The following is a 12240-nucleotide window of genomic DNA, read 5'->3' as shown; positions in this document are numbered from 1 at the left end:
AACAGTCGGATTTGTCTGGGGGTGTTTTTTGACTTTCTTTGGAAATTTTACTACGTCTTTTACTAAGACATCAGTAACACTTTCCAGGTGGCAAGTATTTTCAAAGCACACACAATACATCTGAAAGTTCTCAAAACAGAGAGAATAGAATGCAAAGTCAAAGTAGCAAGGATTATTCAAGACCATATATATTTTAAACCACCTAGGAATTAAGGTACAAAGCACAAAACAGCGTTGCTTCAAGGCCAGTTCTCAGCCACAGCTGCAGTGTATAAATCCCTCTTTCTCAACGTGTTACCCTCACATTTCATCCAATGCAATACTCCAGCATCCAAAACAATGATGCAAAACTGGCAGCTGTCCCAAATGACAACAGCCTAGGTAACTGAGTGACTTCCTACTTTTAACAAGTTCAACAGGAAATTCTCACTGATTTCGACCAAGATGCTAACCTATTTTGTGAAGTGGTAACTACAGCTCCAAGGGCTATTTAGTTTAAACAGGCAAAGTGAAAAAGCTTGTGGTTTCTTTAGGATCTACACAGAAGATAAATTTGAAAAATAACAACCTTCAACGTCCTCACTCTGCCAAAGATTTTCCTTTCTGTTACAATACGTAACATCATTTTTGGGATAATGACTCAGGCAACTGAAAATGCACCGAGATCTCAAACCTGTTGTAATAAATGGTACGTGTCACCTTTGTTAATACAACTGCTGACTCCAGGTATACATTCTGTGTCTATTACCTGCATTCACAATGTGACATTTTGCAATGAATGGTAATGGAAAGATGTTTTTCCACCAGAAAACACAGAACATGAAGCATCTTACAGTTAAACACGTTTAACTTCACTTCCAACAGAGAAAATGAGGAAAAAGCGAAGGAATACCAAAGGACATGTGTCCAATGGGGAAAAATAAAACAAAAATAAACAAAACATCTAATTAAAAAGAGAGACAATTCATGATATTTTAAATCCTTTTTACTGTCTCTTTTCCCCCCACCAGCATTCCTATCATGGAGAATGATCTTTAATTAAACAAACTAAAGAGTTTATTTTTATAATCACCCTTTGATCCAGTTAAGCGTGTAAGTTATAAACCTAAATTTAAGCCCACTGACTTCAAAAGGATTATCTCAAGTATCTATACACTTAACCAGCAAAAGTTTCAGTGGCCTTGACTTAAACATGGCTTTAAGATCATCAAATGAACTTGTCATTGGCCTTGATGTGCATCATCCATTCCTACAGATAGAGCCTAGCAGTTTACTGAGTGTTGTGATCTGGTCCAGAAAAACACGTATTTTTAAATATTTCGATATATTAGAGACTCTATGCAAGAGTGTTTGCTCATTCAAAACTCTCAAGTGCCTATCCTGCTGATAAACATCTCCGACATATTATCAATTCATGACAAGTTTTTTGTTTTCCCTTTTAGTCCTTAGCGTGGTATGGAGGCAAAATGATTAATATTTGACCATTAACCAAAATGCACATGCAAATAAGATGATTTCTGAGCTTGAATCAGAATGCCCAAATTCATTACAATATGCTAAAAATTGTCCTGTTTGAAGAATACTATCACAGCCCACAGCTTCAGAGCTACTTCAGGAGCAGAACTTCACCTATGCTCCCCATTGTACTCTGCCAGTAGCGTGCCACAAAAAGGTATATTTTTAAACATAATCAAAATGCATAACTTGAACCCTGCAAATTCTGAAACGTGTGTAGCTTTACAACCCCAAGTAACCTAATTGCATAGAATATACAATGCACTATAAACTTCCTGGAAAATTCACTTAATCACATAAAAGCCAGAAGTTGCTGATTACAACATTTAGAAGCTTCACACAAATACACTGAATTTTCATTTTAGCAATTGAAAGCAAAACCATACAAATTATAAGCAGAAGCCACAACATTATTAAGGGCAGCTAGCACTAAGGAAAGAATAAGCAACACTTGAGACAAGTCAACTGAAGACTATTTTTCAGTACTTTTCATTACAGTATCAGCCTAAACCCCCAAAAGTTGTTCAGATTCAATGAACAAGCCCATCATATTATTTTGTAGGCTGACTTGTCTTTGCATTTGAAAAAAAATAATTTAAATATGCCTGGTTACAAAGAAAAAGATCAGAAAAAAAAAAAAAAAAAACACTACTTCCTGCCCTGACAAGATAACAAAAAAAGCAAACAGTGATGGGAGAGGAAGTAAATGACAAAACTAACCTGATGTATATTGTAAGGTGGAGGAAAAGAAAAACTATTAAGACAATTTTTTTCAGATGATCTGGAACTCCATAATTCAACTGTTTCCTATATTTAAGCCACCTACCAAGGATATCATCTCAAAAATATCAAAAGGTGTTTATTTAAAATTACTTAAATTCCTTTACGAAAAAGAAATATACATATAGCAGTAAAAAGAAACATACATGTAGCAGTATGGACTCAGGAACTAGTTTCCTATGACCCTGATCTTTGATGAAAGCAGAAAATAAACTGCTCTATAGCCAGCAGCTGAACCTTCTTTTTCCTTGGTTTGAAAAATTTATATTTAATGGCAGAGGGTAAGTCATCTGAAAATTAAGGCTCTTTTCATATTAAAGAGTTCTGAAAAGCAAGAGTCAGTTCACACTAAATATTTAAACAAATAGCAGATGCATTTTCAGATGTGTTTACTAAGCAGAATGATGAGCTGATACAATATATAATAGCATCCCTGATGTTTTTTGTTTGCTTGGTTTTACTTGTTTTTATTTCTTTAAACAAATACAAACACAGGTACCACAGCATGCCTGAATCTGCGGACATGTGAAAGCATGGCCTTAGGCAGATGAGAAATTCCAAAAACTTTAGGGTTAGTGCATTCAAATAAGACAAGAAATATGAGCCCATACGAAAAGCCTGAATTAGTGCAGCATTTTTGTCAGCATTGGTAATGACAGGAAACCTTGGGAATACTGAAACCATACAATATTGAAATTGGGGACAACATGATAGATATTTAAGTTAAAAGTGTGTAACTTAATAAGCATACATGAACAACAACAACAAAAAACACCAGCTGTGTTTTAAGCACTTTGTGCTTGAGGTGTGAGGAGTGGCTTGTTTGGGGGTTCTTGCTACTACTAATATTCCCGAGTTAAGTAAGTTATTGACACACAAGAGCAACAACTAAAGCCACTGAATTATCCTTATGCCATCCATTTCATTCTTCTACACCCATAAAACTCTCACCCCTCTCCATACAGACACGCACACACCAGCTCAAAGCTTTTCACCAACTGCTTCACTTTTGACATGCAAATCCTGCAAGTTTATCTGGCTCCTGCACATTTTGCAAACAGCCCCAGTAAGAGGTAAAGTTAAAAGCACAACAAATTATAATTTCAGAACGCATTTTGGGAAGAGAGGAGATTCATTTCATTGGTCCTACCAGATCACCACATCTATGGAACCTCTACAAGAAAACTTAGTTAAAGCCTATATCTCATGCACTGGTTGGTTGGTTTCAATAATAATAATAATAATTTACAGGTATATTCCTCACAAAATAGGAAACTTCATCAAATACATTATTTTGAAAAGGCTTTATGCCCAAATCTTACCACTTTCCAAAATACTAGGATATTTACAAAGCCACCAGAAAATGTAAGAATAAGAAATACAACTCATGAAAATATATGTGAAGGAGGCAACATATTTTTAGCACTCTTTTTCTCTGACTTTTCAGAAGAGACCTTGGACTAATAAATGGCCTCCACTAAGAGACACAAGGGCTCAATAAATTTGCTGGCACAAGTAAATTAACCTCCAGAATTCAGGAGAGCCGCATCCATTCGGCAGGCACTGAATTTCGCTCCCTAGAGTATTTTCTGTGTGACTGTCACTGTAGTTTCTGCCCGGCTGTTGTGTAAATAATTCCTGACTCAAATCCAAGCCAAATACTTGTTTGTCACTGAACTTAAAATTTGTGTCCAAGTAGCAAAATGGTCTTTTACTTCCACTGCAGCCTCATCTCAGGCTCAGGTCACAACGCTGGCCTAAGGATGGACAAGCGAGGACAATTATTCTGCCAGTTAGCTATGTCTTAAAGGTGGATTCTGAAAATGCAAAGCGTAGAAGGGAGCTTGATGCAGTTCACTTGTTGAAGCCATGCTGGCTGAGCTCAGATGCCAAAAAACAACTCTCAGGACAGAAGTGGCACCTCTGACCACCAGGCCTTTAGTGAACAAGGAGCTGTAAACTGGGGGAGAAAGATGAGCTTGCAGTGCTGCCTCTGTCTTTCAACAGCAGTACAAAGGACACGGTATCTGGTCCACAGAGGTGATAAACCAAATAGAAAATAAAAATATAATCTAACCAGCTCAGAGGTATTACTCACATTTCAGAAACAGCTTTCAGTAAGCCCTGCCAGCCAACGCTGCTGCCCTGAGCCACACACAGCCACTGCTCAAAAGGACACGATGCACCTCCTGCTGCCTACAAGGGGTTATCCCACAGACATTTTTGACCACTGTAAAGGGATTTGCACACTGATAGATGTTACTGGACTATTTGTTTGCTTGAAAAAAGTATTTTCATGAATATTCTCCTGCTGCAGAAGAGGACAAACAAACAAGTTCAGACTCTGGAATACCTGGACCCCATTGCAGGCGACTGCAGAAAACCTGGTATCATTTAAATCATGCTAGCTGATATCTGTAGAAACAAAAAGCTCAAAATGTGAAAACTTATCTAAGTTCTGGTTCACTTAAACGCCTGTTCCAGTCACCATTATGTTTTTCATTTTATTTGCTAAATGTACGCGTGGTGGTTTTAACTCACATTTTAAACCGTGGGACTGAGACACCATACTTCACTGTACCTTCACCTAGCACAAAGCTTCTTAGGGATGAAAGGAAGCATTCTACATAGTGCCTTTCTTCCTGTGAAAGACAGTTACCAGGAGAACACATCCTGGCAATACCTTACAACATACAAAAATACTGTCTGCTAATAAGGAAATGATCACAGTCAGTTATACAATAATAAATCGGCTCCCCACAAAATAATGGGGCAAAAACTTCAGTCCCATCCCACTGGTAAAACAATTCATGAATACATTTTGTTGAGAGTTATTTGTTATTACACGATATTCCTTAACTACATCTCAGAGAATAAATAAATTATGCTGTTTTAAGAGAAGAGTTAAACTTTAGGGAGCTCTACGGTTGTGGGATCCCAAGATGTAAAGAGGAAAGTAAAACTACCAAAATATTCTCTGCAGCTTTCCCTGTGCAGTCAGAGTGGTGATTTTCACTGGTAACAAGAATTGAAAGAATGCTCCTAGCAGATGGAGATTGTGTCAGTCATGCCTGTCCTCCCCAATTCCTGTGGTAATTTTCAAAAGTAAATAAATAAATAAATTCCACAAAAAACATATCAGTATCAAAGTGGTCAGCCCCTGCTTACCTTTTTTTTTTTTCCCTCCTTCTAGCGTTTTCTCAAATTATTACAGTAGTAAGGAAAGAACTTTGCACATCACAAGTGAGCTGTAATGTGGCAATCAGTGAGGAAAAAAAAAAGAATTAGCACTGAAAATGACTTTTTTTGAAGTTAGATCATCAGCATCATTGAGAACCAGAAAACCTGGCTGCCCATACTATAGGGCATGCCAGAACAGTTTGTGTTGCCCAGCTACTCAGTACAGCTTGTGCCAATGGGAAGAGAAAGGAAAGGAAAATCAGTAGGGTGACACAGTAAACAAGATTATTTGCACCCAGTACAAGCATTAGAATTTCACCCCAAATTTTGCACTGGGTTATGCTCATCTTGCCAAACAAACAGCAAGCAGGTGATGACCCTGTCCCCACACAGGATGCTGGCACATCTCATTAGTCTGGTTTTGCAGAGTCAGGACAGACGGTGCTCTGTCACTTCGACAGAAATAAATTCAAATGACTTGGGAATAACATTCAAACAACATCAAATTTCACAGTCATGATCACAAGACCCTTCGCTGACTCAGTGCGTCCTCTTTCATAAGCACCAGCATGATTAAACAGGGACCAGACACGAGCAGTTTGGAGGACGTGGACCATCAGGGCTGGCCCACTTCAGCCACCTTACAGCAACACAAACCTGGCAGTTCTTCATGGAGGACTCCGAGCTCAGTTAATTTTAAATCATAGAAAAAAAGGCCTGTGGTGGAGCTAAATTGGCATGTGTTGAGACTCAAGGAGAGCTGTCTGCTTCTAAATGGCTGAGGGTTTCAACACTGCATCTGTGCTGCAGGTTACACTTTGCTGTGAAGTATCAGCACAGAGCTTACACCCTGCACAGCTCTCAGGCACCTGGAAAAGCAACCCTGTTGCCATTAGTGGCAAATATTTGTAGTGCTTCCCAGTCTAAGTTACTGTTCTTTGAGGAAAGCTACATTGTTTGCAGCCATATCAATAAATCATGGCTCATTGCTAGCGAATTCCCAGACCCAACCTAACTCTCCATTTTTAATGAACATTAGCAAAAGCATTTTTTGTTTTCAGAGGCAAAACAAAGAAAAATTTTTATTCGCAACCAGTATTTCACATCATCTTTCTGTAAGGGGAAAAAAGCTTGGTTATGACCCAGAGACAAGGGCTGGCTATCTCCCAGCAGTCAATGAAGACTGCAGCTTCCTAAAGATTCTGCAAGTAACCAAATGATTTGAATATCACAGATCATACAGTGCTGTTAACGGGGCTGGGCAGATCATGAAAGATGTAGATGGGTTTTGGTTATTCTCAGTTCCTTTCATGCTAAGAGGGCACTAGGGAGCAATCACTTTCTCTTTCCCATCCCCACATTAGAGCCCTCTCGGTCCTCCTGGCTGGTTTTGAGGGAATTAATGAAGAAATTAACACTGCCTGTGTCCTCTGCATGCTGATGAAAACCAGGTGTGCAGTGTCATCTTATCCTACCTGGCCAGAGCAGCAAGTTCTCTTCATCCTTAATACCATTATTCATGACTTTATCACCTTAAACACAAGCAATTACAATATGCTGTGCATAGGATAACTGACCAAATGCCCCAGTTGTTCACTCAGTAGGTACCAAGGAGTACCTGGACTCTAAAACCAGGCACTGCCTTCACTGGGGGGCTTTATTTCAAGCACCTCTCCCCACAGAGTGGGGATCACCCCCAACAGCCAGCCCTGAGCCTTAGGGCTGCCCTTGTATACTCATCTTCTGCCATCCAGTTTGGTATGTCAACTTTTCAGGAGGCATGTGACACATATCAGAAAGCAGATAAAGAAATACAGAAAGCCTTCGCACAATATCTGTAATCCCAAACTTTCCTGACATCCCGAAGTTTATAAATCTGTCAACTGAATCCAAGTGCTGGGTCTCCCGCATGCTTTCTTCAGCTTCTGAGGACCCACTTATTAGGTGTCAGATTATAGACAGAGAACACTTATCCTCATCTTTTTGTGTTGAAATACAAGCTAATATTTACTTTTTAACTTGCAACCAGAAAGAAGATGAAGCATATCCTCTGTTAAAGTGGCCTCGTTTGATCGGATGTAAATTGCTAAACCACAATAACACAATTAAGGCCAGTAATGGGCCTGTATCTCTCCCTTATCTGAGGAACCGATTCTCTTCCAGCTTAAAGCGAGCAGACAAGCTCACACGGCAGTAAGCCCAGAGATGGATGTGTGTTGTCAGAACATCTTCCACGAGAACACGCTAGTTTTTTGTATTTGAGGCAAGATTCACAAAATACTTACTTGTGTACTCTTTAATCCTTGAATCCACGCTTCTAAAATGTTTCCTAAATTTCACCTCATTTCCCAGTCTGTCAAGAATCGGGAAGATAGATGGACGAGCAGAAAATAGAAAAGCACTCTTCCCTTCTTCCTCAACATAACTGGGCTGCCGTGCTGAGAATAAAGGCAAAACAGCCATGGAAAGTAAATCTTTTTTTTTTTTTTTTTTTTTTTTGAATCTATTTTTATCATCAAGACTAAAGTATATACTCAGATGCATTCTTAAAATTAATAACGACACATGTTAGGGGATACCAAGCAGCCCTGAAGTGAACACAAGATATGCAAATATTATTTTCTGTACTCCTGTCAAACTCAATCAGCTATCAGCTTGAACCAGGAGTTCCATAAAATGCCTTCATTTAACTTGATTGGAAGGGATATTGAACAAAATTAATTCCAGGAACATCTTTCTTCTCAAAGTATTTGCTCAGATGTCACCTCAAAAAGTGGTTTAGGTGCTTTATAACAAGACTTGATTTAGCATCTTAGGCAGCAAATGGGGGGAGTGGGGGAGAGGTGATGTGCCCTGAATTTTAAAGGCAGTCTTAAACCAGTGAGCCTTTACATGTCATGTCAAAATGACAAGGTTTACTGCATCAGCCACATGCAACAGCTGCATTACTCAGCAGAGAGCACTCTTCCTGAACTCTGAAGGAAAAGATTCCTTGCAATAACCATGATTATGGCATCCAGGAGCACCACAGCCACTGCAGAGCACTGCTTCACCATAGAGGCAGTGCGAGAAACCCGCTGAGGTGTGCCCAAAAAGCAGCCATCCACATCATATTTCAAATACGGTTTGAGTATCTCAAGAAATTGTACTTTTTTAATTTGGCACCAGTATTCCACATAATTTCCGCAGTGGAGACATCTAAAAATACTCGTTGAAATAGCACTGATTGCCACGCTTTGGAAAACAATCTTCTCAATAACACAAAGCTCCCACAAATCCTTCACCACAGATGAACACGTGCTCCATCTCCAACACTGGCAAAGCTTGAAACATTAACCTGTATTATTCTCCTTCACCCAGGGTACCAATTTTTGCCAAGGTGAACCAACAGTGTTGACCGTGGCTCTCTTATTTCATTTCAGTACAACCGGCCAATTTCCATTAGTAAAATCCCCATTTTGCCAAGCTTTTGGATAACCTCCACTTCAGCACCTGACTTGTAGGAACAGCAAAGACGAGCTGAGCAAAGGACTTTTTGAGGTAAGCATTCAACACAGACAAGAGGCTCTGAAGCAAGGCAAAGGCAAACAAGGATAAGGATACACTAAAATAACCCTACTTGGAGCAAACCCCATGTGTCTGCAGAAGGTATCACTCTTTGTGATATCCTGACAGCTCTTCCCATCAAAACGGAGTTCCACATTTCTGAATCGAACCCTAGCACCAGACACATGCTGCTGCTGCAGCTCCACTGTCTTGTTGCCAAAGCACTAGACGAATTGAGCACCGAGGGAGATACAGCAGCATTTGAGATGTTCCCCAAGGCAATGCTGCCTTGGTTTGGATGGAGACAAGAACATCAGCACCAAGAGAGCCCTTTACGCTGCCATGCCTCAGGGATACACCTGACTGTACAGTGAGATTTCCACACAGCCCCTCTAGCAAACCCTCCTGCCTCCCAAACCTCTCATCTTAGTGCCCATCACCGCTCTCCTTTCCACAGCCAGGGGCACCGTGGGCTCTATAAAGGCACATGAACAGCAAGCAGAGCTCCCAGGAAAGGGCTAAAAGGAAGCCTGCGAGGTTTGAGGAAGGAATGGCTGAGAAAAGATGGTCTGTACAAACCACTTGTGGCTCACCGTGGTGAACCTTTCATAGCACTTTTCCCAGCACACTCTTCTTTTTCAGTCCAAACCTGCTGCTACCACGTCTACAACCAGGCTTGAAGTTAAGGCTGCATGCTAAGTTATATTACTGAATATTTTATACCCAATCTTATTCCATATGTAAACCATAGAACATTAAAAGCTGGCTACGATGTTTGTCTAAAATAACAGCATTTACATTCGCAGAAGTCTTCTGACAGCAGGATACACGGAAAGTGCTCCGCAGAGCATCTGAATGGAAATATTTTCTAGAAACAGCAGAGGGGGATGTTAGCACAACTGGCTTTGAACCAGAATTTAACTGTATCTGTAATTGCCTTTTAACTCAATGCCATACTAAACTCCTACATTAGCTAAAGATGCACCTTCATTTCATTACCGCGCTGGCCATTTTTCTGGCTAGTTTGAAAGCTTTATTTCATCAATTCTTTATACCCAAGGACAGTTAAATTCAGTGCTGATTAACTATTTTGACCATTCAATATTTTTTCAAGTCTAAAGCAGAAGATTTCCCGTAACTGGAATTCTGCTAAATTATTAGCTAAACTTGAGCAATATACAGTGAAACATACTTTAGGTAGTAATCATTTACTTAGGCACACCAGAGGGTTTTTTTTATTTGCTCCGTGGAAATACAATAAAGAAAAGCATCAGTGCTAAGAGTATTAAAATATAAATCTATCCACCTTCAAAATGCAGATGAAAAAGATTAAATAGAAAATATGAGCAGGCGTGAACTGTTACCAAATCTGTATTCTGACTGGCATTAAACCCAGCAGAGCAAAACCATTACCACCCTTTAGTTGCAATAAAGACAAGCCTGCGTGGTGCAGCTCGTGGCACAACCTTTATGCGGGATGAAAGGTGAAAAAATCTTTGCACTTTCTGATGTGTACAGATGAGACCCTTTTTAAAGTTCCCCCATTTATAAAAGCATCTGATCCGTTTCGACAACCGCCTTCCAACCTATTTCTGTGACTGCTCAGCCACACAGATAGACTCCTGACACGGAGAAATATGACCAGGGATTTAAGCAATGACTGTATTCACTGAGGAGAGAGGCGAGATCTAGCTTCTCGCAGCCGAAATACCTGCTCCCCCTTCAGTCACTGTTTTTATTACGTCATGTGCCTGCGATCAGCCTCCCGCTCCGGGCAGGATTTGCCAGCAAGAAGCAGGACTTCCGAAGCAGACCTTCACCTCCAACATGAAAGCACGATACTTTTGCACAGAGCAAACAAAACCCCCTCGTTTTTAGCATTGGGGGCATTCTTGCTCCCAGCAGGACAGCTCTCTCCCCAGCAAGGCGGCAGTGCAAAGTCAACGTCCTACTTCATGGTTCATCCACGCGCTGTCGTGGACCCAGCGAGCCACAAACGGGTGACGGCAGGGGACAGGCATACCTGAAAGTTCCCCCATGCAAGTGGGGCACCAGCCGGCCTTTCTCCCCTCTGACTTACAGGCTGGCCAAAAAGCAGTGGCACGACAATCTCCGATGGTGGAAGCCCTCTTTGGGGGAGGACAAAGTTCCCCTTCTGGCACCATAAGTGGTTCTGAAGAGCAACCAGCCACTACCCACCTTCTTCTCTCGACAGCACAACCCCGAAATTAGGATTTGAGCCCCCAGCAGGGCAGAGAAGTGGGGTCCCCACGCCAGCCCCCCGTACCCACTTAGCACAAAAGGGGCAACCTCCATCCTCCAAAGCACGCGTGGGCCCCCCGGCTCCACCATGCCCCTGCTGGGGGTCGCCTCCTCCCTCCACCCCGGCCCTGCTCGCCCCCACGGGGGGCTGGGCGACACGGGGGGTGACACGGGGGGGGTCCCTCGCAGCCCCACGCGGGGAAGTTTCACGGAGTCACCCCGGGGGGGGCCGGCCCGGGGGCGGCGGCACCGCGGAGAAAAGTTACTTGTCGCTGCCGGGGCGGCACGGTACAGCCCGGTACAGCCCGGTACAGCCCAGCACGGCTCGGCACAGCCCGGCACGGCCCCACCAGCGGCCCCAGCTCTCCCCACAAGATGGAAGCGCGAGGTCGCCCGTCCCCGCGGGGCGCCCACCGTCGAGCCGGGGGCAGCGGGTACCGGCAGCCCCCCGCCCGCCCTCCTGGCTCCCTCCTTCTTTCCTTCCCTTCCTTCCCTTTCTTCCCCTTCCTCCCTCCGTCCCCCCGGCGCTCACCCCGCTCCTGCTCGGCTTGCAGGCAGATGGGGATGTTCCTCTTCCAGCCCGGCATGGCTCCGCGCGTCCTGCTCAGCGCTGCGGCGGCGGCGGGGGGCTCATGGCAGGGCGCGGCGGCGGCGGCCACCGGCGGCTCGGGGATGGGGCGGCGGCCTCGCCGCGAGAGGGAGGGAGGGAAGGAGGGGAAGGAGGGAGGGGAAGGAGGCGGCGGAGCCGGAGGGATGGAGGGGAAAGGGAGCGGGGAGGGCTCGCCCCGGTTCAGCCGGGGACAGGCGAGGGGCGAGAGGAGGAGGGATTGTGGGAGGGGGAGGCGCGGAGGGACGGCCGGCCCCCAGTGGAGGAGCCCCGGCAGGTGGGGCCGCGGGGAGGGACGGGGGGAGCCGCCAGGTGGAGGGGGAGGCCCCGCTCCGTGTCCCCAGTGCTTG

General features: G+C 43.3%; 1 protein-coding gene across 6 annotated transcripts in view; it reads right to left on the bottom strand.

Moving 5' to 3' along the window:
- GRIP1 (glutamate receptor interacting protein 1) overlaps nt 1-11927 on the bottom strand; it is a 325481-nt gene extending 313554 nt beyond the window's left edge. For 5 of the 6 annotated variants that reach the window (XM_082784855.1, XM_082784860.1, XM_082784859.1 and 2 more), the window contains exon 1: nt 11816-11927. In XM_082784855.1, coding sequence (XP_082640981.1) covers nt 11816-11870 — 55 coding nt within the window. In that variant the 5' untranslated portion in view covers nt 11871-11927. The remainder of the gene's footprint in view (nt 1-11815) is intronic. The other variant, XM_082784857.1, reaches the window with a different exon arrangement.
- Between the last annotated feature and the right edge of the window lie 313 nt (nt 11928-12240).

The sequence above is a fragment of the Aythya marila genome, assembly GCF_965140915.1.
Source record: "Aythya marila genome assembly, chromosome: 1".
NCBI classification, from domain to species: domain Eukaryota; kingdom Metazoa; phylum Chordata; class Aves; order Anseriformes; family Anatidae; genus Aythya; species Aythya marila.
This window is presented reverse-complemented; position numbering and strand designations above follow the sequence as displayed.